Genomic DNA, 26,619 nt, shown 5'->3' on the forward strand with positions numbered 1-26,619 from the left:
CATTTCACTGCAAGGTCCACTTTACCTGCATACATTATGGTGGGTGGGAAACCCTCCATGTCAGTACATGTAGGAACCTCAATACCATAGGTATGCGAAATCTTACGAAAAGACACTCCAGTCCATTACAAGAGCATCCTCTTGTGAGATTTTAGCTGCTCTGTATTCCCCGAGATGCAGCCAGAAAGAACGTGACATCATCCTCACCTACAACAGCAAAACGTTTCCCAGCACACTCACCAGCCAGCCTGCAAACAAACCCCCCACTGTCTACCTGCTAAAGGTCAAAAACAGAGGTTTTAGATACACGTCTTTAGCAGAATATGTGCATGCCGCACTGCCTCGTCAGTGCCCCTCTGTGTAGTGCGGTCCTAACTCTAATCTATGAGAGCAACTAAAACCTGTTTTTAACCATAGTAGTTAGACAATGATTTGTTTTGCATGCTGGCTGGTGAGTGTGTCGGGAAACTTTTTGCTGTTGTACTGTGTAAAGCCCTTCCATGTGCACCTTGATTTATGCTGATGAATTGATGAGTGCGTTTGCCATTTGTTTTGCTTGTTGGATTTGGTGTGGGGAGACACTGGGGGCTGAGTTCCTTGTGTGTCCCTATGCTTTTAGGGAGGTTGGGCTACCTCCTGGCAAACCTGCACCCAAATCATCCTTTGCTATCTATGATCCAAAAATGGAGGATTTCATAGATTAGAGTTAGGACCGCACTACACAGAGGGGCCTTGATGAGGCAGTGCGGCTTTCACATATTCTGCAGAAGACGTGTATCTAAAAACCTCTGTTTTTAACCTTAGTAGTTAGACAGTGGTGTTTTATTGCAGGCTGGCTGCAAAAAAAAAGTACTCATACTCGCCCAAATGCTCCGATATTATTCCCGATACCGGAACTTCCGGTAACCAGGAAACCGGGCGGCAAGTCATCACTCACCAAGGGCTTCCTGATTGGACGGAAAGCAAATAGTTTCCTAGCACACTCGCCAGCCATCTAGATTCTATCTCTATATCCCTATATAAGAGCTGGTGAAAGTTGCCTGTACTGTGTACCAGTGCGTTCCGCCAGAAAAAAAAGCCCAGGTCTTTACAGGTACATTTTACACCTATTAATACTATATGACATGTTAAGGGTGAGGAGCCCGGGGCAGACCTTGCATTGTATTGGGAGATTTGGTTAAAATAGAAGTCCACTTTACACTACTGCTGCTATAAAAGTAAAATGATTCCGATAAAGAACAACTGTATGTGAAGACCGCACAGAAATAGCAGATGTAACCAGCAGAGGCCACTGCATACTGTAACTGAGGATCTGCTACTACACATATGGTGTCTGGAGCAGACACGGCATTCCCGGTTTTCCAGAAATCTGGTGTCACTTTTGTATGTGGAACTTCAGAGTATGTCATGGGATGCCAGGTTGACAACACATTGGTGATAATCCTGAGGATGTGAATCGTCCTGCAAAATGTTGATTGAACATGTGCGATTGCTTTTATGCCTGTGTAAGACTCTGCATAGGTTTCTAGTGTTCTTCAATTTATTTATGAATTACAGGTATTCATATGGCGCCAACAAGTACCCGTACTCGACCAAATCCTCTGATACTATTCCTAATACCGGAACTTCCGGTATCAGGAAACCGGGCGGCGAGTCATCACTCCCCCAGGGCTTCCTCATTGGACGGAAAGCCAGCTCCATGCTTCCTCGTCACATGGTGACGAGGGAGCATGGAGCCGGCTTCTCAGCCAATCAGGAAGTTTCCCAGCACACTCACCAGCCAGAATGCAAAAAGAACTTGTCTCACCGGAGGTTGGGCTTCCTCCTGACAAATCTGCACCCAATTTTATATTTTACTGCATGTGCTCCAAGATGGAGGCTCTCATAGTTTAGAGTTAGGACCAAACTATATAGAGGTGCCTTGACGTGGCTGTGCGGCTTTCACATTTTTTGCCGAAGACGTGTATCTAAACCTCCGTTTTTAACCTTAGCGGTGGCACAAGTTTTTTTGCATGCTGGCTGGTGAGTGTGCTGGGAAACTTTTTGCTGTTGTACTTTATAAAGCCCTTCCATGTGCACCTTGCTCTATAGCTGGTAACAAATAGATGAGTGCGTTTGCCTTTTGTTTTGCTTGACTGATTTGGTGTTGTGTAATGACTCGCCGCCCGGCTTCCTGATTGGCCAGAAAGCTGACCTCCATTCTTCCTCATCACCAGATGACAAGGGAGCATGGAGACGGCAGGGCAGCAAGTCATTACCCACCACCCGGCTTCCTTAATGGAACTTCCGGAATCGGTATTCTGTATCAGCGACTACTGAAAAAGAATATCAGTACTCGATACCGAAAAACCGTTATCGGTGCATCCCTACTGATGGGTACTATACAATGTTGTTTATTGACATATGCAGCAGTAATATTGAGATATAGGGGTTGATTTACTAACCTTATAAACACACCACGAACATGTATACACCTCTGTAGTGTGTTCCCTCCCAGCATGATCTATGGGTGGAATCTAAACACCTTTTGTAGTGTGTACACACCCAGCAGGTGTGTTGTGCAAAGCCAAGCATGAATTTGCAAGGTGATGTTGTGTAAATTAGCTCTATGTTGTGTTGCTTGCGTTGATGAATGCAGGAATGTAAATCCATGAGCTAACCATTTTTGTCTAAACTGTGAAGCAGCATTATAAATCAATCATGTGCATGATTTTTCCATATATGGCATTAGTGGAAATATGCTTTTAGAGACTTTTTGGTTGATAAATAAGTTTTACTGTGTAAAAATCACACACACCTAGTGCGTGCGTGTGTTTAGGTTAGTAAATCACCCCCATAAACTCTCTCCAGCAGGAAGTCTGTTCTTATAATGCAATACACTATCTAGTGTCCTTCTGATGTGTTTTAGCATCTGGACCTGATCTGATTAATCCGGCAGCCATAATAACAGCTATATCTGTGACACGTCTCTAATTTACGATCACCTCTACTCTGCTGATCATCATCGTTAGCGGAAACACTCATGACCTGTCTCCGTAATGACCCAATACTTCAACACAAATTGTCTGCTGCTCCCAATACTGGAATTACAGGTGCCTAATCCCCTTCACAGCGCGATTATATTGATTTCTACATAAATATTATAATGCCTTCCTGTACTCGGCATACTCTACGTAAACTGGAAGGAAGCGCCAGCTGTTGTCTTTCATGACATTTCGGTAACCTCGGCACTGTGCACATGCACTATCAGAGACCGCCGCTGCTTCACAGACCACCTGAGAGCAAGGGAGGATCACAGAACCATCCCAAACTTTACACATCAAACGCAGAGGCGGCACGAACGATCTGCAGAAAAACCTCTGCAAGGTCAGCGGGAGGTGAGGGCGTCCGGCGTTAACGAGAAACGCTCCAAAATATGGGAGAGAAAAACGAGGAGAGGAGGAGAAAGGGGTCTCCCTGAGCTATTGTACCGAGAGAAGAGATGTATTATTACAGCTTGTTGGAGACGCTCTGTCATGTTACATTAACTTAGTCTATGCAAGCTCTGATAGTAGTGGTTATTAAAGTGTAATACAATCCCAACTGACCCTTCCAGTGCTGCAAGTCATTACTGTAAAAAATGTTACATACAAAATTAGTTCAGTCGTACTATTATGTACAAGATTGAATAGGCGACCATTTCATTTCTTTATGATTTGGAGTCATTGAGCATTTTAGGTGTGCTTCAGTGAATGGGACACAATTTACTGCAGTCACATTCAAGTCTTATAGTGTTTTTTTATTTTGCAACTTCATAAATAAATCAGAAGAAAATTAAAAAGGGAGAGAGATTTTATTTTCTGCTTAAAAATATTAAAAAACAGGTTATGATGTTATATTGGGTTGTATTTGTCTAAATGTAGTTATGATGTTGAATAATTTAGGTTTTTTTTAAATTTCTTTTTTGGGATGAGGATTGTATATTTGTATAATTTTGATTTGGTATTTATGTTAATCTTGTATATATTATGTGTGGGGTGCTACATGTTTTGTATAGTTGTACATAAAAAAAAGTTTCAATAAAAGAAGGAAGTAAAAAAAAAAAAAAAAAGAGAAAACAAATGTAAAAATAAGTGTTAAAAATGTTAATACGCAAACGAAAATGCAGGAAAACAGCTCACTAGCTCAATCGCCTAGGTGTGAACCTAGCCTAATGTGAATGTGTAATTAACGGTAATGTATAGTGGCTATGTACAATATTTCTTTATTATAATCAGAAGTTTAAAAAAAAATAATTACCCCCCAAAAAATCATATACAGTAATACCTTGGTTTAAGAGCGTTTTGCAAGACAAGCAAACATTTCTGAAAAATGTTGCCTTGATATACAAGCAAATGTCTTGCAATAAGAGCAACATTTTGTAGAAAGGCGCCACCTGAATAAGGCTGTAGCAGTGCGAGCGATGATGAGACTGTTTAACGACAATGCAATGTCACATTGAATAGATTCCTTGTTAAGGTTTCACAAAATGAAAAAGATTCCATTGAGTCAAGAGGTAACAGTGATTCCGTTAGTGATAGTGAAAGTCGTCCTGCACAATAATCCCCCTCTCTCTTGTCCCCCTCACACCAACCACGAAGGTACCGGTAATTGGTTTATTTTTCTTTATATTTTGTACAGTATTATATTACAGTACAGTATTGACATCATTTTATATGAATATTTTTGGGTTGTGGAACGAATCATCTGAGTTTCCATTATTTCCTATGGGGAAATTCGCTTTGATATACAAGCGCTTTGGATTACAAGCATGCTTCCGGAACGAATTATGCTCTTAAACCAAGGTATTACTGTAGATATACACACACACACACACACACACACACACACTATATATATCTGATTCTTTTGGGTGGTAATTATTATTATTTTTTACTTCTGATTATAATAAAGGCTAGGTTCACACCTAGGCGATTCAGCTGGTGAGCTGTTTTCCTGTGTTTTCGTGACCGTGTTTTGAAAACCGCACGGTTTTCAATGCATAGTGAGGTCTATGGGACCCAATCCATGCGACAACCGCCCGAAAATAGCTCCTGCACCTTTTTGTGCGAAGGTGATTTCATCCGCGCAACAAACCGCAAAAGGTGTGAACATCCTCCATTAACTTCAATGCTAATCTGTGCTTTGGGCGATATCGTGCGACTCAATCCGCGCAATAAATCGCCTAGGTGTGAACCTAGCCTTAATGTGTGTACAGCTGTGCATTTGAAAATAATAATATGTCAACACATGACAAAAGATTCCAAGAGCACTGCAGATAACCAAAAGAGACAGCTCACCAGTCTACCATGTGGGTGAGAGTCACTGCCAAGTCATCCACTTCTGTATCTAAATTTCAGCTTGAGCTATTGGAGTCTGCTTTTTTTTTTACACCAAACTGTGAAATAGGAACATTTGAAAAGGAGCCTCTGAAGCTTCACCTGCTGACTCAGAATTTTACTCCTGATCGTAGTAAAGAAATATTGTACACAGCCACTACAGATTTCCTTTAACACATAAATGAGTATACAGCAGTGCATTAAAGCGTGATTGTGATTACTATAAGACTTTATTGCATGTTTTTCATTATCCAACACTCTTAGTTCCAATGTCAAACGATAAAGCTGAAGAGGAGGATAAAGTGTTGTAGCCAAATGTGAAATTCAGTAAGCAAGCTTTGGCCCTCCAGCTGTGGTGAAACTACAGTTCCCATGAGGCATTGCAACTCTGACAGCCCCAGCCATGACTTCCAGAGGCAGATGCATGATGGGACTTGTAGTGTCACCACAGCTGGAGGGCCAGAGTTTGGCTACCCCTGCGCTATACAATCAGCCTTTATAGGGGCTAAATGGGCACTGAAGTCACTGGAGGGTTCCTTCCACATCCCATAGGAACTATTACATCATTGAGTTTAGGATTCAGTGCATAATCTACAAAGAATGCAGACTGCAGAGAAATAATGTAAAAAATAAGACACTGTGACTAGGATTGCTCCAGATGTGAAATCATGGTCAGAACTTCCATTGTTAATGTTAATTCATATTACCGCCTCAAAAAAATGAAGAATCACATCTGAAATACATTTTATTGAGACATTCTGTATATGTAAAACTATCCTCCAAGGAAACGGATAAATATGTGCAATCAAATTACATATACAGTATGCACCAACGGTCTCACCTCCCAAAGGCTTTATAATCCTTAGACTGTACAATGGGATGATATAAACACAGATTAAGGTATTATTTAAGAATTTATTAAAGGATTAACAAATATAGAACTGGATAAAAGTTTGTTTATATCGGTCTGTTCTCTTTAGGTACTAAATACACCCTTATCTGTGCGCCCCTATGACACCCTTCACTTACTTTTCAAGTGACACTAAACTCAGGAGGTAATCGCACTGCACTGGAACGCACGGCATTGCGTTACCGTGCGTTCCAGTGCGGAAGATCACAGTGTGGGTAGGACGTGTTTTGGTGTAATTGAAATGAATGGCCCTGCAAAGCACCTCCTGCAGAAGAATTTGTCAGGCCGAAACGGAAAACTACTTTTTTCCCACCTTTTATAATTTTTTAAAAAATAATTGTATTGTAAGCACATGGCGCTTCAATAGCTTCAGCCACTCAGGAATAGCGGCTGCCAGTTGCAAGATTCGGCAGACGGCAGCTGAATGTAAATACAGCAGGTAGTGGGCAGGTGCAATAGCCAGCCTGCTATAGGCCATTTCAAATTGCAACAGCCAATAGCAGACTGGCTCTTACACCCGCCCACTGTTTGCTGTACCCTCCTCCCAGCGTCGAGGAGAGAGCAAGGGGATCCAACTAACTCATCGATAATGAGAATAGTTGGCAACGATTCTCATATTCAATTGATTAATCGATTCGTTGGTTGCAGCCCTATGTCTCTCATTGTGACAATAGAGAAAATAGGATGATGTTCTTACTGCAAAATCCTTTTCAAAGAGTCCATTGAGGGACACAGCTCTGAAGAATTCTGAGATGCTGCTTCTAGGAGAAATAGAAAAAGTGGCATAACCTATGTCTCAGAATTCTTCCGAGCTGTGTCCCTCAATGGACAATAGAGAAAAATATGGTTTACTTCTGTATAAAAAAAAATAATTAGTAAATAAGGGTTAAAAATACAGATTTTCTTTTTGTTTTCATGGCCATGTGACTGCTTTCTGCTATGTGTGTTGATTGGAGCGGTTACTTGCAAAGGCAACGCAGTGGGGGCGGAACACACAGTAATGAAGGTTATCAAGTGCTTGTACATTGATATACGAAGTTTGTTTTGGGGTTTACCTACCCCAGGGGTGTACAAATTAATAATGAATTCAGGGGCCACTCAGTGTAATCCAGGAGCCCGCTCTATTGGCGACAACTAGAGAAAACCTCAACAGTTTGCTGCAAACTGTCATTTTTAAGGAGCATTGGCAACCTGGCACCTGGGATTTGTCCAGCAATGACCTACACTTTAAACCCTTGGTTCTCAACTGGTGGGTCTGTTTTGCTTGACCCAAAAGTGGGTCGCGACTCTGTGTTCAGTGGGTCACCACGTGTCTTCCACTTTTCTAGGCGAGAGGCTCCTGTGCATTGTCTATTCTCACGCCAAGCAGCCATTCAAAATATGCTGCCCGGCGCCGAGGTGGGATGGGGCTATGGCCGCAAGGGAGCTCCAGCCATACATGCATTACTTACAGCTCCCTCGCATGTCCTGTAGAGGTGCCTGGAGTGACATCTCATACTGGCTCCCGGAACCTTTACAGCAAGGGAGCTGCACCTGCAATGCACATATGGATGGAGCTCCGTTACAGCACAGCAGCCCACACTGGACCCCAGGCTGAGGATCCACTTTAGTTCTCGTAAGGTAGGGAGACTGGATGGACCTTAAAAAAAAAAAAAAAAAATTTTAGTGTGTATGTGAATGTCTGTGAGTGTGTAAGATTGTGACTGAGGGTGTGTATGTGAATGTCAGTGTTTTTGAGGGCTCGTTCACATTAGTACAGTGTAATAGTACCGTGTGATTAACGCACTGTATCACGCAATCACACCTACGGCGCCTTCTGGTGGAGGAGGTGTGTTGTGTTGCCATTCATTTGAATGGTACCCCAAATGCACCTCCCACAGTTCGTACGTCCGCACCACAATGCGCGGTACCCTAATGCTGTGCCTTCCATTGCAGTGCGACTTGGGCCGCGACTTAATGACCAAGGACAAATGTGGCTCCTGAGATTACACAGGTTGGGAACCACTGACTTAAACGTTTAAAATGCCTGATAAGTTTACTTTAAGAAAATAAAGCTGCCGGGAGATACAAGATGATTGACACAAAATAACCATTCTGGGCACTGGAGTCTACAATACAACCTGCACATAAACCCTGGATAATGTAAAGCGGCACTTGTGCTGTGGAGCAGACAGGTCAGCAATGTACTGCGGTCAGCAGGATTTCCAGGTTATTCAGGCACGGGGCCACTGACAGCAGGCTGAGATCTGTTAGATTTGTGGGTAGCCGGCAGGGCCTGGTGTCAGTTTATAGATTACCGGATTCAGTTGGAGTTCGGTGCTCAAAATGAGAGGAATAAATTGTGCAAAGAGGGGGCACTAAAATGGTTTAAGGTTCTTATGATGTAGATAAATCAGCTCGCATTTAAATGCCTAACGTGATTAATGTTCAGAGGAGAGCAGAGAGGGCACAACTGAAAGACTTAGCAGAGATTTAAGAAACAGCCAGAAGAAAATCTAACTCAGAACAAAGAAGTTTCCAAGGCAAAGCACAAAACTTCTTTACCGATATTCACCTGATGTGCACGGAGGAATAAATGTCAGTCTCTTTCAAACAAAATGATATCTCCTATGAAGGCATGACCACATTCAAATGATCACTAAACTTAAAACGCTTCGACTAGGCGACGCGGCATTTCGTTACATTACAGGAAATCATGATTAAAATAATTCTGCCATTGAAGAAATTAGGGATGCACTGAGGCCGGTATCGAGTACGAGTACAGATATTTCTTTTTTCGGTACTAGCCGATACTGAATACCGGAACTCCCATTCAGGAAGCCAGGCGGCGTGTAAAGACTTGCCACCCGGCTTCCCGATTGGCAGGGAAGCTGTCCCCATGCTTCTCATCACTAGGTGACAAGAAAGCATGCAGCTGGCTTTCTGGCCAATCATATAGCCAGCTACCCGACCAATCAGAAAGCTGGGTGCCGCGTCATTACACAGCGCCTAAACAGCAAAAAGTTTTCCCGACACACTCACCAGCCAGCATGCAAAAAAAACTTGCCTCACTTGTCATTACACAGCGCCTGGTTTCCTGATTGGCCAGCTTCAGACCAATCAATGACGCACTGCCCGGCTTCCTGATACCGGAAGTATCGGGCTAAGCATTGGAACATTTGGGTGAGTACTTGCCCAAATACTTGGCATCGACACCGATACTAGTATCGGTGCATCCCTAGAAAAAATACCTAGCCTGCTATTGCTGACCTTCTAAAAAATGCACCTTGCCTGGCTGTGTAGGTCATGCATGCAGATTATGACCAGCTTTTAACAGAGAGAAGGAGGAACAAGTGTGAGTCAATCGAGCTATAGTGAATTACAAATAAAAACTCTGGGAGCTTGCTTATAGGAGGGAGGCTACACAGATTCAGGGGCGAGCGATTCCTATCACCCGACACCCAGGACATGCAGTTCTATGCGCCGGGCAAGCAAGGGAACATTTTTGGTACAACTGATCTGGGAGGCTGTACAGCTGCCCAGATCACTTGTAGCAGCCTGCTTGTTCACACCCCACCTGAGACAGAAATGCTGTACCCACACCGCTTCCTGTCTCATTTGTCACAAGGCGGGCTGCACAGGAGATAAAAAACAATGCAGTGCACGAGTGTGTGCCCCAGAAGGAGCCCCTGTGTGATAGCAATAAAGTTGAGCGGAAAAAAAAAATAAAACATTGATAAAAAAATAATAAAATAAATTAAAAAAATTTAAATTAAAACCAACCTTGCCGCCCCCGCCATCTGCATGTGAATAAACACACGCGTAGGGCATTGTATGCGTGTGTGACCTGAGTGTTGCCCCCATTCCACTGTGTGCCATATTGTGGTAGCCGTGCAACAGCACTCTTTAACACGCACAATGTGCATTAAAGGGTAAGTTCTTTCCCACGTAATTTGGGAAAATGGAATTACCCGCTAAAATCCCCCGCTATACTTACCATTCCGTGAACAGTCCTTCCCCTCTGCCGTTATAGGTGTAATATCTGTAGCCCTTACAGTCGTCCAGCGCAGCCCTGTGCTATGGATTTTGAACTTTGCTCGCAAATTGTAAGTGTTCATTGATCAGCAAGGTCACCTGAGATGACCTCATTGATGTTTTACTGTTACTTCATTATCCAGTTATCAGGCTGGGGGAAGGGAGGTCACTAAGAAAGGAGAACTTTAGCAACTATCTATTCCATCCATCGTCAAATATACCACCACGAAGAACAAGGGTGATGAGCTGTGGAGGACAATAGTTGTGGAGGACAGTGATGCTGAAAATAAACGTGGGGAACAAAGCTGAGATTAGGAAGATTTACTGGGGAGTTTCTCATTAGGACCATCACTCTAATAAGATTAAACATCAATGAGCTTGGAGTTCTAGTGATGTTCTGAGCAACTGAATACTAGTTAGACCTGGAACACCTTAGCCTCACCTTACAATGCAGGCATGGTGATAAATGAGCAGCATGGAAACATACAGGAGTAGAGCAGACCTTAAAGGATATCGATAATTGTAATAAATATGAGCCTACATGCCCCCCTTACCCTCCCCATGCCATCAACAGTTCCCATTACAGCTTACAGATCAGCAAACACCCAACGGTCATGTTCTATAGCAAGCCTAACACTACTTTAGTGTGTATGGAGAAAAATCCATGTATGCATAGTATGTCGTATCCCCGTTGGATTAGTGGAGAGGGTTGAAGAGCTGACCAACCCCATGTAGGACATGACTCTAGGACGAGCTGCCTGCTGATATGAGGTTTGTAGTGGGAACTACTTAATTTTCAATACAAGTATCAGTATTCTTTAACCCCTTCATGACTGAGGCCTTTTTTTCATTTTTTGCACCCATGTTATATTCCACATTTTAGCCCTGAAAATTACTTAAAACCCCCCAACATTATATATTTTCTGAATGCCAAGACCCTATAAAGTACTTACCTTCCCTTTCCTCCTACCTTGTAAGAGCAAACCCCAACTGTGCAAAGTTAATTAAGACTGGAAAAGAGAATCTTACAGGCTCAGTAGCATGGGCTAGCATAGCTCAGAGCTCGGGGTGAGTATAACTTTTTGATTTCTGAACCTAGATAAAATCAAATACTTAACCCTTGCAGTGCAGGGGGTAGGTTAATAAAACATTTTCCTGGAGTTCTTCTTTAACCAAACTGGCATGAGGATGAGTGTGTGCTTTTATGTCGTTGATAAGCTCAGTTCAGTGACTTACCACTGCCCAGTCGAAGCAGTAGCACATCCTGGAGTCTTCTGTTCAGGACCCGAAGCTCCTTTACCTCCGTCACTAACGTCCCATAATCTTTCAGCTTTTTTGCCTGCTGAACCAGCTGCCTCCGAGTCCTTTCCAGCTCATGCTGTATGTGTCTCATTTCCACTTGTTGCTGCTGGTAACTCCTAAGCAATTCCTCATACAGGACTCGAGGAACCAAAGCTTCATCCAATCTGTCCATGTGTGCCGTCACATGACACGGGTCCATGAATGTCTCATCACAGCTCGAGTTGTGACTCTGTCCAACTCCATTCTGTTTCTCAAGACGGGCCACGACGGCTTCAATGCTCTTTCGAGTTCCTTCCACGTGCTTCCGTCCGTCTGGTCTCTACATAAGAAAAGGTTATTTCAGACATTGTTTCTGTTGTGAGAAGAAAGCATGTTAGTAGGAGTTAACTAAGGTATCTGTGGGGTAGCCTCAGTCACCCTGATCCTCTACCATGTAGAGCCTTGGCTCTCAACTGGTGGGTCGTGAACCCAAAAGTGGGTCGCGACCCTTCATTGGGTCATGTTCATTCATTGGGTGCCTTCCATTGCAGTGCGACCTGGGTCACGACTTAATGACCAGGGACAAATGTGGGTCCTGAGGTCACACAGGTTGAGAACCACTGAAGTAGAGGATCGAGGCGACAGCCTTTTTGGAAAATTGGGAGCCAGCTACACTCCCATTACATAATGTCAGGCATGTGTCATATGATTCAGGCTACTCTCAATCCAAAGCCATGATTTCACACAGTAAGAGGAAGTAGATATGTATCACGAGGTGAAGAAAGACTGATTGTTACACATAGTTTGCGGGTCAAAGAAGAATAGGGATGCGCGGATACCGTTTTTTCGGTATTGAGTACAAGTACCAAAAAATGTTTCCGGTTCTCACCGATATCGAATACAGATACCAGAAGTCCAGGCGGCACATAGTGACTCGCCATCCAGCTCCCCGATTAGCCAGGAAGCCATCTCCATGCTCCCTCATCACCGGGTGACAAGGAAGCATGGAGCCGGCTTTCTGGCCAATCAGGAAGCCGAGGGGTGCGGGTAAATACTAACCGCCTGGCTTCCTGATTGGCCGGGAAGCTGGCTCCATACTATCTCGTCACAAGGTGACGAGGAAGCATGAAGTCTGCTTTCTGGCCAATCAGGAAGCTGGGCGGGTAGTCAATACACGTTGCCCGGCTTCCTGATTGGCTGGAAAGCTGGCTCTATGCATTCCTGGCCAATCAGGAACGAGGCAGCTTGTAATGATTCACTGCCCGGCTTCCAGATACTGGAAGTTCCGGTATCGGGATAGGCATCGGGAGCATTTGGGCAAGCACGAGTACTAGTATCGGTGCATCCCTAAAAAAGAAGACCAGGGCACCTGAGATTAAAGCAAACCTGCGCTTTGTTCATGTAGGTTTGCTTTAATGCCCTCCAGAGGCAACACATACCTCACCTTCAGGTTCACATCATTGTGGCCCCGTGCTGTCTCGGTCAACCACAGAGAGCAATGAAAAATACTTTGAGCATCAGGTGCATGTGACACCCTTCCTCCCATAATGCAGTGCTGGGTGTCTTAATGACCAATCAACAGACACCAGTGCTTTCACATGTGGGCAGGTAGTAAGTCATTAGCTTTGTATGGTATGTGTTGTTTGTATTGCTTTGTATGTATGTCAAGGTCAGAGCTCATACAGACAGATCAGAGCTCATGCTCCCGCAGATGAGCAAGGGAGCAAAGAAAAAATAAGTGTACACAGCTATGGGAGGCATCAGTCGAGAGGACATGTGGTTCCCTTAATGAGACACTTAATGAGACACTGTCACTTTGCCTAATCATGAAAAAGGAACAATGTCTACACATGGGGGAGGTCACTTGCTACCCCATAGCCAAAGGCCCAGCTCCCTTGATGAGGGTTCTGGTGGTGCAAGGAGGCGACGTAGAAAAGTGGCTAGTTACCTGCAAGGGGAAAAGGCTGAGTGGGCAAAGTGACAGTGTCTCTTTAAACATCATTTGGAGTCATACTGTGTCTGTACCAGCTCCCACTACTGCAGCACTATGATGAACCCAGGTAGGAAAGCACAAACTGGATCATGGGAAAATAACCTTTTTATGTTGCTCCATTAAAGATGCCTGCAATACGCTGCTGAGGAGGTACAGGGCCAGAAACAAGTCCTAGTCTTTCTCATTTTCCTGACTTGAGTGACAGAACCAAAACGAACCCCACACATTTGCCTACACCACATTATGTGAAGAATTTATAAATATTAGGGCAGAGCTTGACAAATTTTCTTTTATTTCAGAAGCCAGCTAAATAAAGTTAGGAGCCAGGTTTTTTTTTTCTTTTCCGCAAGGGCGTTTCACGGGGGACTTTTCCTTTTTTTGGTACTTTTAATTTTATTTTTTACACTTTTTTAAATATTATTTCTCATTGGAGATGACAGGTTCTCCTTAAGGTGACATTAGAAGTCTATTAGACCCCTAGTGTCACCTTTCCACTTCAATAGCTTTAGCTGGGGAGTGACAGCTACCTGCTGAGACAGCTGAATGTAAACACAGCCAGCAGTGGCTGGGAGCAATAGCCAGCCTGATATTGGCTATTTCAAATTGCAATAGCAGGCTGGCTATTGCACCCACCCACTGCCTCCTGTCAATCAGCAGAGCAGGGACCTGAAGGAGAACATTTTCCTTCAGGTCCTATACTGCTGTTTGACAGCAGGCAGTGGGCGGGTGCAATAGCCAGCCTGCTATTGGCTACTGCAATTTAAAATAGCCAACAGCAGGCTGGCTATTGTTGCTGGATTGAAGAATTATCGTGGCCAGCAGCAAGGAGGGCAGCGGGCGAGAGCCAGCGAGCGGATGGCACAGGGGGAACTGAACCTCTGTTTCTTCTCCCACCGCATTAAAAACTCTGCCTTCTCCTCCCTGCTGCAGGCTCGCAGACTGTCAGTGGTCTCAGAACGCCGACAGTCTGAGTCTGCAGAGAGGAGGAGAAGGCAGGGTTATTGCGGCGGCAGGAGAAGGACTGGAGGCGCTGTGAGCGGGCTGATAAAAGCCCAGACGCAATTTCTAGTCTCATTCGTCGAGCCCTGTATTATGGCTACAACTTGCTGCCCAAAAGGACAACCACAAGGTGAGATCCAATACCTTAATACCCAGAAATCTAGTGCCATTTAATAAGAAACAGGTTTGTTTAAACAGGAAAAGAAAAAAAAAAAGATGAATTAAGGTGCAATTAGTTAAAGCAATGCTTTATGTGCGAGTAATCAAGTTTCAGAGATTTTTGGCTTGAACACATCATTAACCTTCTCTCTGGCAGACGTACAACAGTGTGAAATACGGGGTTATAAAGACTGTGGGTGAATGCACTGCTGCCTGATTATTCCAACCATTTCTTATACAATTAACAAGAGAATGCCTTCAATGTCTAATATCCCCAGTAATATAGACATTCTAGTTACTATTATGCAGAAAAGTTTCTCATTTCATTCACACTTGTATACGTATTATGTCTATAAGGGGAGCCATCATAAGGCAAGTGTTTTGAATCTTATTAGCACTTGTAAAATGTGCTTCTGGGTGCACCTCCATAGACCAGCCTTTCTTATTCTTTTCACCATGGAGGAACCCGTGCTAAAAATAAATAATCATATTTTTTTTTTTTACACCCTCCTGCTTTGAACAATATTTTTAGTAATAATCATGAAATTAAATGAATAATAACAGCAAAAGAAATGCTGTCAGTAACAACCGTGGTGTCCCCTCACGTCAGTGTGGTCAGTGTAGAAGTGTCCCTTAGCATCTGTGGTCAGTGTTGGTATTAGGTCAATTCGCCATTACTTAAAGTGACACTAAACTTAGAAGTTACATCTTAAAAATACATTCAAGTACCTTCACTATTGACATAAATGTATCTTATTTGTGTATCACTCAGCTGAAGATCCTCAAATCATCTCTGAATTTGTGCTGACACTGTCCTTCCTTCTGGAGGGTGGCTACTTTTGTTCCCCATGGTCCCTGTGTGTGTTGTAAAGTAGTCACCACTCCAAACTCACTCCTGTGATGGTCTACAATCTCATGTTTAATTTACTAACTTGTATTGAGATTGTAGTCCATCACAGGAGTGAGCTTGGAGCAGTGGCTACTTTACAACACACACACAAAAGTAGCCCCCCTCTAGAAGGAAGGACAGTGTCGGCACCAATTCAGAGATGATTTGAGGATCTTCAGCCGAATGATTCACAAATAAGATACATTTCTAATAATAGGCTACTTCAATGCAGGAACGTGCGGTCAGGGGAGGCAGGTGGGCAGAGCCTCACCTAGTATTATGGAGGAAAAAGCAGTCAGCTTCAAGTCTGAAGCGGACAGCTTTTTCTCCATTCAGATCGGCTTTGCGCCGATCTGCACCATTGGTCCAAGCTGTTCAATCATAAAAAAAAAGAAAAAAAAAAGAAACCAGTGAGGCCATCAATCTCGATGCCTCCGCAGTGATGAGCAAGTGAGGGACAAGGAGGCTCCTCCCTCTATTACGCTAACCGAGCCTTTGTTGGGATGGGACGGGGCTTCAATTGGATGGGGCGGGGCTGGGGAATGCCTCATCAAGAAGCGAAGGTATAGTACATGACTGCTTGAATGTATTTTTAAGATCTAATTCCTGAGTTTAGGGTCACTTTAACGAACCCTTAGCAAGCTCAGGAAGAACCCTTGTTGGAAAGGCAGCCATAGTCCACGATGTGAGGGAATAATGTTTTAATACGTTAGGGAAGTACCACTAAGCACGGGTCAATTAAAGTAAGAGCAAGTGTGACATTTTCATAACGATCATTATTGGTTATTTTTTTAAACTGTAAATCATGTTTTCAATTCCCTAAATGTTTTATCAGGTGGATCAGTCAAATTTACTGCACGCACATTACATTATTGATTTTTGTAGCATTGTGTATGAAAAAAACAATTCACACAAGATTATTGCTCTTTAAAATACTCAGGGCTGGCATTAAGAGTCCCCTCACACACATGTGCATGTTGCTTTAAGGAAGTCCATTCATTATAAATAGTACCACAAAGCAGAGCTCTAGGATGTATTCAAATTAACCCTTGCAGTTGGCTATCCCCACACTGCCAGGGTTAAATGATTGTTTTGGTCCAGGGATAAAAATAAAAAAAATATGCTCACCTAATCCTTGGTCTCCGCAGCCTCTTTTTCCCAGGGCTCCGTCAGTCTAAGGACCCATGACGTCATCACATCTAGTTCAGATCCATTAGACGCGAGGACGCTTAGGGACCAACCACATTTGGGGCAGAGGGGGAGAGCGGCAAGCGGTCACTCCTGTAGGACCAAGGATCAGGTGAGTACATCTTCTTTATTTTTTCTCCGAGGCCAAATTGAGCACTCAAGCCCTCCAGTGCGGCGTTAGCCCCGCTGCAAAGGTTAATTTAAAGAAAACCTGGAGTTTTTCTTTAACCTCTCCGCGTCCACTGACGTACAAAGGCAGCGGGCCTGTTTAAACAGACTCCCAGTGGCTGACTCTTTACATTTGTAAAGCCAGTGATTCTGGCAGCTCAGAATCCACCCCCCCCCCCCCCCCCCTACTTTCCCTGGTCCCCGCGCACTACAACTTGCTGCCCAAAAGGACAACCACAAGGTGAGATCCAATACCTTAATACCCAGAAATCTAGTGCCATTTAATAAGAAACAGGTTTGTTTAAACAGGAAAAGAAAAAAAAAAAGATGAATTAAGGTGCAATTAGTTAAAGCAATGCTTTATGTGCGAGTAATCAAGTTTCAGAGATTTTTGGCTTGAACACATCATTAACCTTCTCTCTGGCAGACGTACAACAGTGTGAAATACGGGGTTATAAAGACTGTGGGTGAATGCACTGCTGCCTGATTATTCCAACCATTTCTTATACAATTAACAAGAGAATGCCTTCAATGTCTAATATCCCCAGTAATATAGACATTCTAGTTACTATTATGCAGAAAAGTTTCTCATTTCATTCACACTTGTATACGTATTATGTCTATAAGGGGAGCCATCATAAGGCAAGTGTTTTGAATCTTATTAGCACTTGTAAAATGTGCTTCTGGGTGCACCTCCATAGACCAGCCTTTCTTATTCTTTTCACCATGGAGGAACCCGTGCTAAAAATAAATAATCATATTTTTTTTTTTTACACCCTCCTGCTTTGAACAATATTTTTAGTAATAATCATGAAATTAAATGAATAATAACAGCAAAAGAAATGCTGTCAGTAACAACCGTGGTGTCCCCTCACGTCAGTGTGGTCAGTGTAGAAGTGTCCCTTAGCATCTGTGGTCAGTGTTGGTATTAGGTCAATTCGCCATTACTTAAAGTGACACTAAACTTAGAAGTTACATCTTAAAAATACATTCAAGTACCTTCACTATTGACATAAATGTATCTTATTTGTGTATCACTCAGCTGAAGATCCTCAAATCATCTCTGAATTTGTGCTGACACTGTCCTTCCTTCTGGAGGGTGGCTACTTTTGTTCCCCATGGTCCCTGTGTGTGTTGTAAAGTAGTCACCACTCCAAACTCACTCCTGTGATGGTCTACAATCTCATGTTTAATTTACTAACTTGTATTGAGATTGTAGTCCATCACAGGAGTGAGCTTGGAGCAGTGGCTACTTTACAACACACACACAAAAGTAGCCCCCCTCTAGAAGGAAGGACAGTGTCGGCACCAATTCAGAGATGATTTGAGGATCTTCAGCCGAATGATTCACAAATAAGATACATTTCTAATAATAGGCTACTTCAATGCAGGAACGTGCGGTCAGGGGAGGCAGGTGGGCAGAGCCTCACCTAGTATTATGGAGGAAAAAGCAGTCAGCTTCAAGTCTGAAGCGGACAGCTTTTTCTCCATTCAGATCGGCTTTGCGCCGATCTGCACCATTGGTCCAAGCTGTTCAATCATAAAAAAAAAGAAAAAAAAAAGAAACCAGTGAGGCCATCAATCTCGATGCCTCCGCAGTGATGAGCAAGTGAGGGACAAGGAGGCTCCTCCCTCTATTACGCTAACCGAGCCTTTGTTGGGATGGGACGGGGCTTCAATTGGATGGGGCGGGGCTGGGGAATGCCTCATCAAGAAGCGAAGGTATAGTACATGACTGCTTGAATGTATTTTTAAGATCTAATTCCTGAGTTTAGGGTCACTTTAACGAACCCTTAGCAAGCTCAGGAAGAACCCTTGTTGGAAAGGCAGCCATAGTCCACGATGTGAGGGAATAATGTTTTAATACGTTAGGGAAGTACCACTAAGCACGGGTCAATTAAAGTAAGAGCAAGTGTGACATTTTCATAACGTTCATTATTGGTTATTTTTTTAAACTGTAAATCATGTTTTCAATTCCCTAAATGTTTTATCAGGTGGATCAGTCAAATTTACTGCACGCACATTACATTATTGATTTTTGTAGCATTGTGTATGAAAAAAACAATTCACACAAGATTATTGCTCTTTAAAATACTCAGGGCTGCCATTAAGAGTCCCCTCACACACATGTGCATGTTGCTTTAAGGTAGTCCATTCATTATAAATAGTACGACAAAGCAGAGCTCTAGGATGTATTCAAATTAACCCTTGCAGTTGGCTATCCCCACACTGCCAGGGTTAAATGATTGTTTTGGTCCAGGGATAAAAATAAAAAAAATATGCTCACCTAATCCTTGGTCTCCGCAGCCTCTTTTTCCCAGGGCTCCGTCAGTCTAAGGACCCATGACGTCATCACATCTAGTTCAGATCCATTAGACGCGAGGACGCTTAGGGACCAACCACATTTGGGGCAGAGGGGGAGAGCGGCAAGCGGTCACTCCTGTAGGACCAAGGATCAGGTGAGTACATCTTCTTTATTTTTTCTCCGAGGCCAAATTGAGCACTCAAGCCCTCCAGTGCGGCGTTAGCCCCGCTGCAAAGGTTAATTTAAAGAAAACCTGGAGTTTTTCTTTAACCTCTCCGCGTCCACTGACGTACAAAGGCAGCGGGCCTGTTTAAACAGACTCCCAGTGGCTGACTCTTTACATTTGTAAAGCCAGTGAAACCCCCCCCCCCCCCATTCATTTTCCGGGCTACGCTGCCCCTCCTGCGGGCTCGTAAACCTGAACATCAGGTGCCTGGCAGGAAGCTGGGGAGGACAGAGGGGCATACTTCCGTTCACTGATCTCCTCCCCGCTCTATGGGACCGGGAGAGACGAGTATTGCATCACATCCGGTCCCATAGCTGTCATTGCCAGGCTCCTGAAGCCGAGCAATAAGCTATTGAAGTGCGATCTGCACACCTTATCAGGCAGGACAGGAAGTGAGGGGAAAGCAGTAAAAACATGACCTCCTACACACCCTATCCAAAATGAAAAACAAATGGCTCTACATACACTTTAGTTTCATAACAGGTTCCCTTTAGTAAAGAATATACCCAAAGAACCATTGCCTCCTTGTGAGGCTACGACTTTTTCCTTTGTAAAAGTTTTGCAGAAAGAAGAAAAGTTTCTGAACATACCTTGCTATGCCGGCGCTCGCTGTCCTCCTCCTCTTCATACTCTTTAAACTCCCAAGACCCTTCTGTTGAGTTCAGACACAGCTTGGGGATTTTGATTTTCCTCTGCAGTACGCACTTTTCCAGATCAGTTTTGTTTTCTGAAAAAAATGGAAAGCACATTAAACAGATTAGACTTGGCTTCTCTTGAAGATCAAAATGGGCTTTGTGCTGCAAACATTAAGACGATGCAGCTTCTAGAAGGTGAATATTTTTCCCAGACTTCTGCAGACTATTTTATGTTCCTACAATGCACACAGAACAAAGGACAATGTGCATCTCGCTGCATATGATTTCAGGATTCATGTATTCCAAAAACTTATTTTTCCTGCATATATTTTCTCTGACTCAGAACTTCCAAAATAGCAAAATAATAAGTCTGTGCTATGCCTTCACTTTCAAAATATCCAATGAATGTCCAAATGGATTTCTGTGTGTATGTAAGAGCCCATACACACAGAGAATGTTGTCAAGATGAAGCGGTATGTGCACACTGGAAAACTGGGGTAGGTTTCCCTATACACCAGTCAGCATGGCGGCTCCTCCGGTGTGCTCAATGCTGATCACTTTGACGATACATTCCTGTTAAGGTCCCCACACACCTTACGATATTAGTACGATAATCGTGGGAAATCCGGCGATCGTACGATTATCGTAAGGTGTGTGGAAGCCGTGCGACCTCTACTACTGTAAGGTCGCACGACTTTAAACTTACGAACATGTTTGAAAACCCGCCGAGCATCGTACGATGTTCGGCGGGTGTGTAGCATGTTTGTAAGATAAAAGCCGGATGGGCCGGTGTGCGCAAGCGCACACTGCCCGTTCGGCCTTGCGATCATCGCAAGTACGATCTGCCTATGCAAGATGGGCAGATCGTACGTTTTTTTAAGTACCTTACAACCATCGCAAGACTAAAGTCTTGCGATGGTTGTAAGGTGTGTGCCCAGCCTTAGCCTTCGAGAAACGGCCAGCCCGTACTGCGTGCACGGCCGTATTGGGCCGCTCCCGGGAAGGACAGGTGCTAAATACTGGCCTGATATAATCTTAGACGTCTAGCTACATAACAGCCAGAATCCAACACAGTTACCTACATGTTATCATCTTTCTACTACTATGACAAAACACTCGCCTGGAACACAAGGCGTGTTATTAGTCAGGGTTACATTTGTGCTGTCTTAGCTTTCGTGGCCCTTTGAGAGATCCCTATTGCCTGCTTCACTTATGCCTGGAAACTGTGTTGTCCTGTGTGACTGCCTAATACTTGTTCTTCTTTATTAGATGTCAGCAATGAAAATCAGATCACAGCTGGGCTCCGGGGCACTCAAACTACCTTTGATGGTATGCTGCTTACAAGGTAAAATGTCTTCTTTCTTATATATCCAACTGCTCCTGATCAAAAAAAAAATACTAGTGGAGTAGGGATGCACCGATACTAGTATCAGTGCCGAGTATTTGGGCAAGTACTTGTACTCGCCCAAATGCTCCGATGTCTAGTCCGATACTTCCGTCACCTCATGACAAGGGAGCATGGAGCCGGCTTCCCAGCCAATCAGAAAGCCGGGGGCGCCGGCTTCCTGATTGGCCGGAAAGCCGGCTCCATGCTTTCTTGTCACCTAGTAACGAGAAACATGGGGACGGCTTACCTGTTAAGCGGGAAGCCGAGTGGCGAGTCTTCACACGCTGCCTGGATTCCTGAATGGGACTAACAGTATTGCTATTCGGGATCGGCGAGTAACGAGAACAAAAATATTGGTACTCATACCCAAATACCGGTATCGGTGCATCCCTAATTAAAACGAATGTAAGGCCTCGTTCACACCATATGCCGTGCGTTCCGGTCCGATTCTGGCCATAATGCACTGCCTCGCATAGCGGCCGGCTAACTTTTTTGCCGAGCAGGAGGGGGTGTGGCAGGCCATTGAAGTGAATAGCACCTTAGCCACGCCCTCCAGTCGCAATGCTATCGCCCGCACGCACTATTTTGATCGCACCGCACTGCAGGCACAATGTGCCTTGCAATCCCGTGCGGGCGATCGCATTGCGGCCAGAGGGCGTGGCTACGGTGCCATTCACTTCAATGGCCCGCCACGCCCCCTCCAGCCCGGAAAAAAAAGTGAGCCGAGCGCCATTTGAGGCAGTGCGTTCCAGCCAGAATCGGACCGGAACGCACGGGCATATGGTGTGAACGAAGCCTAAATCCAAAATATTTGTTTTCAGTCTGTTTGCCGTCATCCCTCACTGTATACAGTTTTTTTGGGGGGGGTTTTGAGAAGCTGTTGCAACGTTTCCTGCCAGTAATTGCATTTCCTGTTGCAGACTGACAACACTAAGGGCCTGTTCACACGACGTCCGTTTTGTGTGCTGACCAGCTCCGTACGCTGCTGCACTCAAAATGCATCCCAATGTATCCCTATGTGTTTTATGGGCTCCAGTTCTCACGTGCGCAGTCCGTTCAGCTTACGACAGAAAAAATACTGCATGTCACATTTTGTCCGGTCCGGAAACGCAAACAAAACGCAAACAAAACGCATAAAAACGCATAAAAAAACGCACTGGACTGCAGCTAACATACTAACAGCCCCACTCCAGCGCAAAAAAAAAATTTTTTTTTTTTTTTTTTTACTTGAACGCATCAAAAACGCACGGCATCAGTCTGCAGATCCGCACCTGATCAGGACCTGATATCATGTGAACAGGCCTTAAGGCCTTGTTCACACCAAGCGCGTTCCAGGTGCAGAGCAGTTACAGACCCGATCAAAACTACGTCCAATGTATTCCAATGCTATTTTGGGCTCCAGTTCACACCGCAGCGTTCAGTTCCAGAGTATGTAAAAAAAAAAACTGCAGCAAGCCCTATTTTTCCTGCTCTGAAACACAGGCAAACGCATAAAAAACACATGCAAACGCCCTGGAACGCACTGAAAGTCCATTTTAGGCTAAAAAAAAAAAAAACACACTGCACTGCGTGTGCAGAAACTCATGCAGATCTGGTCTGCATTTGGTGTGAACAAGCCCTAAGCCACAGACTCACAATTATCAGCCGCACTGTCACCCTCTCGTACACATTCCTTCAATTGGCCCTTAGCTAGACCTGAAAGCCAGCCCAATGGACAACAAGGAGTGTTCATGGCAGGGTGCAAAGCTGCTGCAAATTTCTAACGCAGTGGATAACCAATGTCAGCCTGCGACAGGAAGTGCTGTTACTGGCAGGATCTCCATGTAAGGAACTTTGCAACAGATTCACAAAAGAATTGCTTGAGAAAACTGCATACAAGAAGGCGTAATGCACGACATACTGAAAGATAGATTTGGGGTTTACATACACACTAAGCCTGGGCTGCCTGTTGCATTACTAATACTGAAATGAAGACCGCACTTATCCTTTACTTATTAATACCTAATATCATTATGAATGTATTACAAGCAATATCATTTTTGCTAATTAGTCATTATGGCCTGTACGATTGCACGGTTGGCTGCCTTGCAGACAAGCTGAAGTTGGATTGGAAAAAAATATTTTATTTTTCAAAAATGAGCCAAAATATTTCCTGTGAAGCCGTTTAAAACATACAATTGTCTTCTGCGTTTCTGTTCCAGCGGTCACTGTCCTGACTTCATTCATGTTGGAAGATGTCTCACTGACCACATTTCCATCTGCATATCAATCTCACTTTGTTTTGTTAATAGGGATCTCTCCAAAGGGAACATGAAAGTTAGGGATGCACCGATACCACTTTTTTAAGACCGAGTACGAGTACCGATACTTTTGATCAAGTACTCGCAGATACCAATTACCGATACTTTTTCTTAAAGGGACAGGTCACATTTTTTCTAAAGCAATACAAACTAATGCTTTAAGGTCACTTTCTTAATATTATGATTCATGAGATGACGAGGGAGCATGACGCCGGCTTCCCGGCCAATCAGAATGCCGGGCGCTGCGTCATTACACTGCGCCCGGCTTCCAGATTTGCTAGCTTCCTGACCAATTTGGGAAGCCGGGCAGCTCGTCATTGCACGCTACCCGGCTTTCTGATTGGCCGGGAAGTCGGCTCCATGCTCTCTCATCACAAGTGACGAGAGAGCATGGAGCCGTTTCCTGGCCAATCAGGAAACCGGACAGCGTGTAATGATGCGCTGCCCGGCTTCCTAAAACAGGAAGTACTCGTGCTAGGTATCGGAGCATTTGGGCAAGTACGAGTACTCACCCAAATACTTGGTATCGGCACCGATACTAGTATCGGTGCATCCCTAATGAAAGTTACCACTGAATGTGACTGAGATCATTTCTAAGGTAGCCACAGTGCTAAAGTACAAATGGATCCTAAGGGCCCATTCACACCGGCGTTCTGGGATTCCTGCGGCAAGAAGCTACGGATTCTTACCGGGGGGAACCCTAGGTGTCCTGTTAAGATGCGACCACTGTACCCATTGAAATTTAAATGACAGGGTGACCGCAGCCGCAACTCTCAGGCTGGGTTCACACCATTTTCCGGACCAGATCTGGAACGCAGTGCATTGCAATTTTGCTGCGTTTGGAAATTAAAAAGAAAAAAATGTTTAGCTTTAAATGGTCTTACAGGTGCATTCCATGCGTTTTTGATGCGTTTCTATGCATTCCAGTGCGTTCCAGACCAGATAGTATGAGACATGCAGTATTTTTCGGGTCTGGAACGGACTGCGCTTGTGGGAACAGAGGCCAGAAATAGCATCGGGATAGATTAGGATGCATTTTGGGTCCGGAAACAGTCTGGTCTGGTGGTAATCTGGATGTGGTGTGAATGGGCCCTCAGCGGCCTCACATTATCTCACATAATACAATGACATCCGGTTTGGGATAGTTGATCGTTTCTGGATGCGAGATAACACGTGGAATGCCACTGAGAGATGCGGCCGCTGTCACCCTGTCATTTACTTCAATAGGTACAGCGGCTGCATCTGAACATGTACACCTGGGATTCCTGCTGCAAGGGGGTAAGGTATCCCTTAGACCACCAGGAAATATAAGGGACACCTTCCCCACTAGACCACCAGGAAATATAAGGGACACCTTCCCCACTAGACCACCAGGAAATATAAGGGACACCTTCCCCACTAGACCACCAGGGAATATAAGGGACACCTTACCCACTAGACCACCAGGGAATATAAGGGACACCTTCCCCACTAGACCACCAGGGAATATAAGGGACACCTTCCCCACTAGACCACCAGGGAATATAAGGGACACCTTCCCCACTAGACCACCAGGGAATATAAGGGACACCTTCCCCACTAGACCACCAGGGAATATAAGGGACACCTTCCCCACTAGACCACCAGGGAATATAAGGGACACCTTCCCCACTAGACCACCAGGGAATATAAGGGACACCTTCCCCACTAGACCACCAGGGAATATAAGGGACACCTTCCCCACTAGACCACCAGGGAATATAAGGGACACCTTCCCCACTAGACCACCAGGGAATATAAGGGACACCTTCCCCACTAGACCACCAGGGAATATAAGGGACACCTTCCCCACTAGACCACCAGGGAATATAAGGGACACCTTCCCCACTAGACCACCAGGGAATATAAGGGACACCTTCCCCACTAGACCACCAGGGAATATAAGGGACACCTTACCCACTAGACCACCAGGGAATATAAGGGACACCTTACCCACTAGACCACCAGGGAATATAAGGGACACCTTCCCCACTAGACCACCAGGGAATATAAGGGACACCTTCCCCACTAGACCACCAGGGAATATAAGGGACACCTTCCCCACTAGACCACCAGGGAATATAAGGGACACCTTCCCCACTAGACCACCAGGGAATATAAGGGACACCTTCCCCACTAGACCACCAGGGAATATAAGGGACACCTTCCCCGCCAGAGAGGCCTTAAACAGTGTTTACCATGTTTCGGGGTCCTTTGGGTGCCCAAGAAGAGTCTGGGGGCTCCAGTTAAGCCCCCTGCAGCAGATTTCCACTCCTTACTGTGTGAAAGGTTTAGCTGCAGACTCCAATGGTGAGATCTGTCCGCTGACTTCTGGCAGCCATGATGATGTCCAACAAGTGGACAGGCACTATGGGAGGGAGATCCCAATGCCAAAGACATATAATAGGTCATCGTGTCACACTGTCTACCCCAGGCTCCACCTACAACTAACATACCATTTCAAAGTGGACAGACACTTGAAATCTGTGCTGCCCTCCGGGGGAACCACCCCCACCTCCCGGGCTTTATTTAATCCCCCTCCCCATGTCACTCCTCACCTGCCAGGGCCAAGATGTGAGCCGGCTGCGCTCCGGCCTCCTCCTCGGGGCTCCGGTACACGGCATACACCTTCCTGTCATCGAAGTCCTGCGGGGAGCTGGGCTGGAAGCCCCGGACCCGGGCGGCGGGTAACGTGTCGCAGACGTTGTCCTCCAGGAAGCGGACTAGAGCGAACATGGTCCGCCGCCGGGGCCCGGGATTCGGCGATCGGCAGGACGCGGCTGCCTTGGC

The 26,619-nt window shown here is 44.8% G+C and overlaps 2 protein-coding genes across 3 annotated transcripts in view; both read right to left on the minus strand.

The window, feature by feature from the left end:
- The window catches only part of BEND5 (BEN domain containing 5), a 44,558-nt gene extending 17,945 nt beyond the window's left edge, over window positions 1–26,613 (minus strand). For both annotated transcript variants that reach the window (XM_018553037.1, XM_018553038.1), the window contains exons 1-3: window positions 26,388–26,613; window positions 20,080–20,216; window positions 11,518–11,902 (exon numbers count right to left, since the gene is read on the minus strand). In XM_018553037.1, coding sequence (XP_018408539.1) covers window positions 11,518–11,902; window positions 20,080–20,216; window positions 26,388–26,565 — 700 coding nt within the window. In that variant the 5' untranslated portion in view covers window positions 26,566–26,613. The remainder of the gene's footprint in view (window positions 1–11,517; window positions 11,903–20,079; window positions 20,217–26,387) is intronic.
- LOC108784279 (cytosolic carboxypeptidase 6-like) overlaps window positions 1–26,619 on the minus strand; it is a 727,452-nt gene that overhangs the window by 377,391 nt on the left and 323,442 nt on the right. The gene's annotated exons all lie outside the window — the stretch shown is intronic.

The sequence above is a fragment of the Nanorana parkeri genome, unplaced genomic scaffold, assembly GCF_000935625.1.
Source record: "Nanorana parkeri isolate BGI_ZX_2015 unplaced genomic scaffold, ASM93562v1 scaffold106, whole genome shotgun sequence".
In the NCBI taxonomy this organism is placed as follows: domain Eukaryota; kingdom Metazoa; phylum Chordata; class Amphibia; order Anura; family Dicroglossidae; genus Nanorana; species Nanorana parkeri.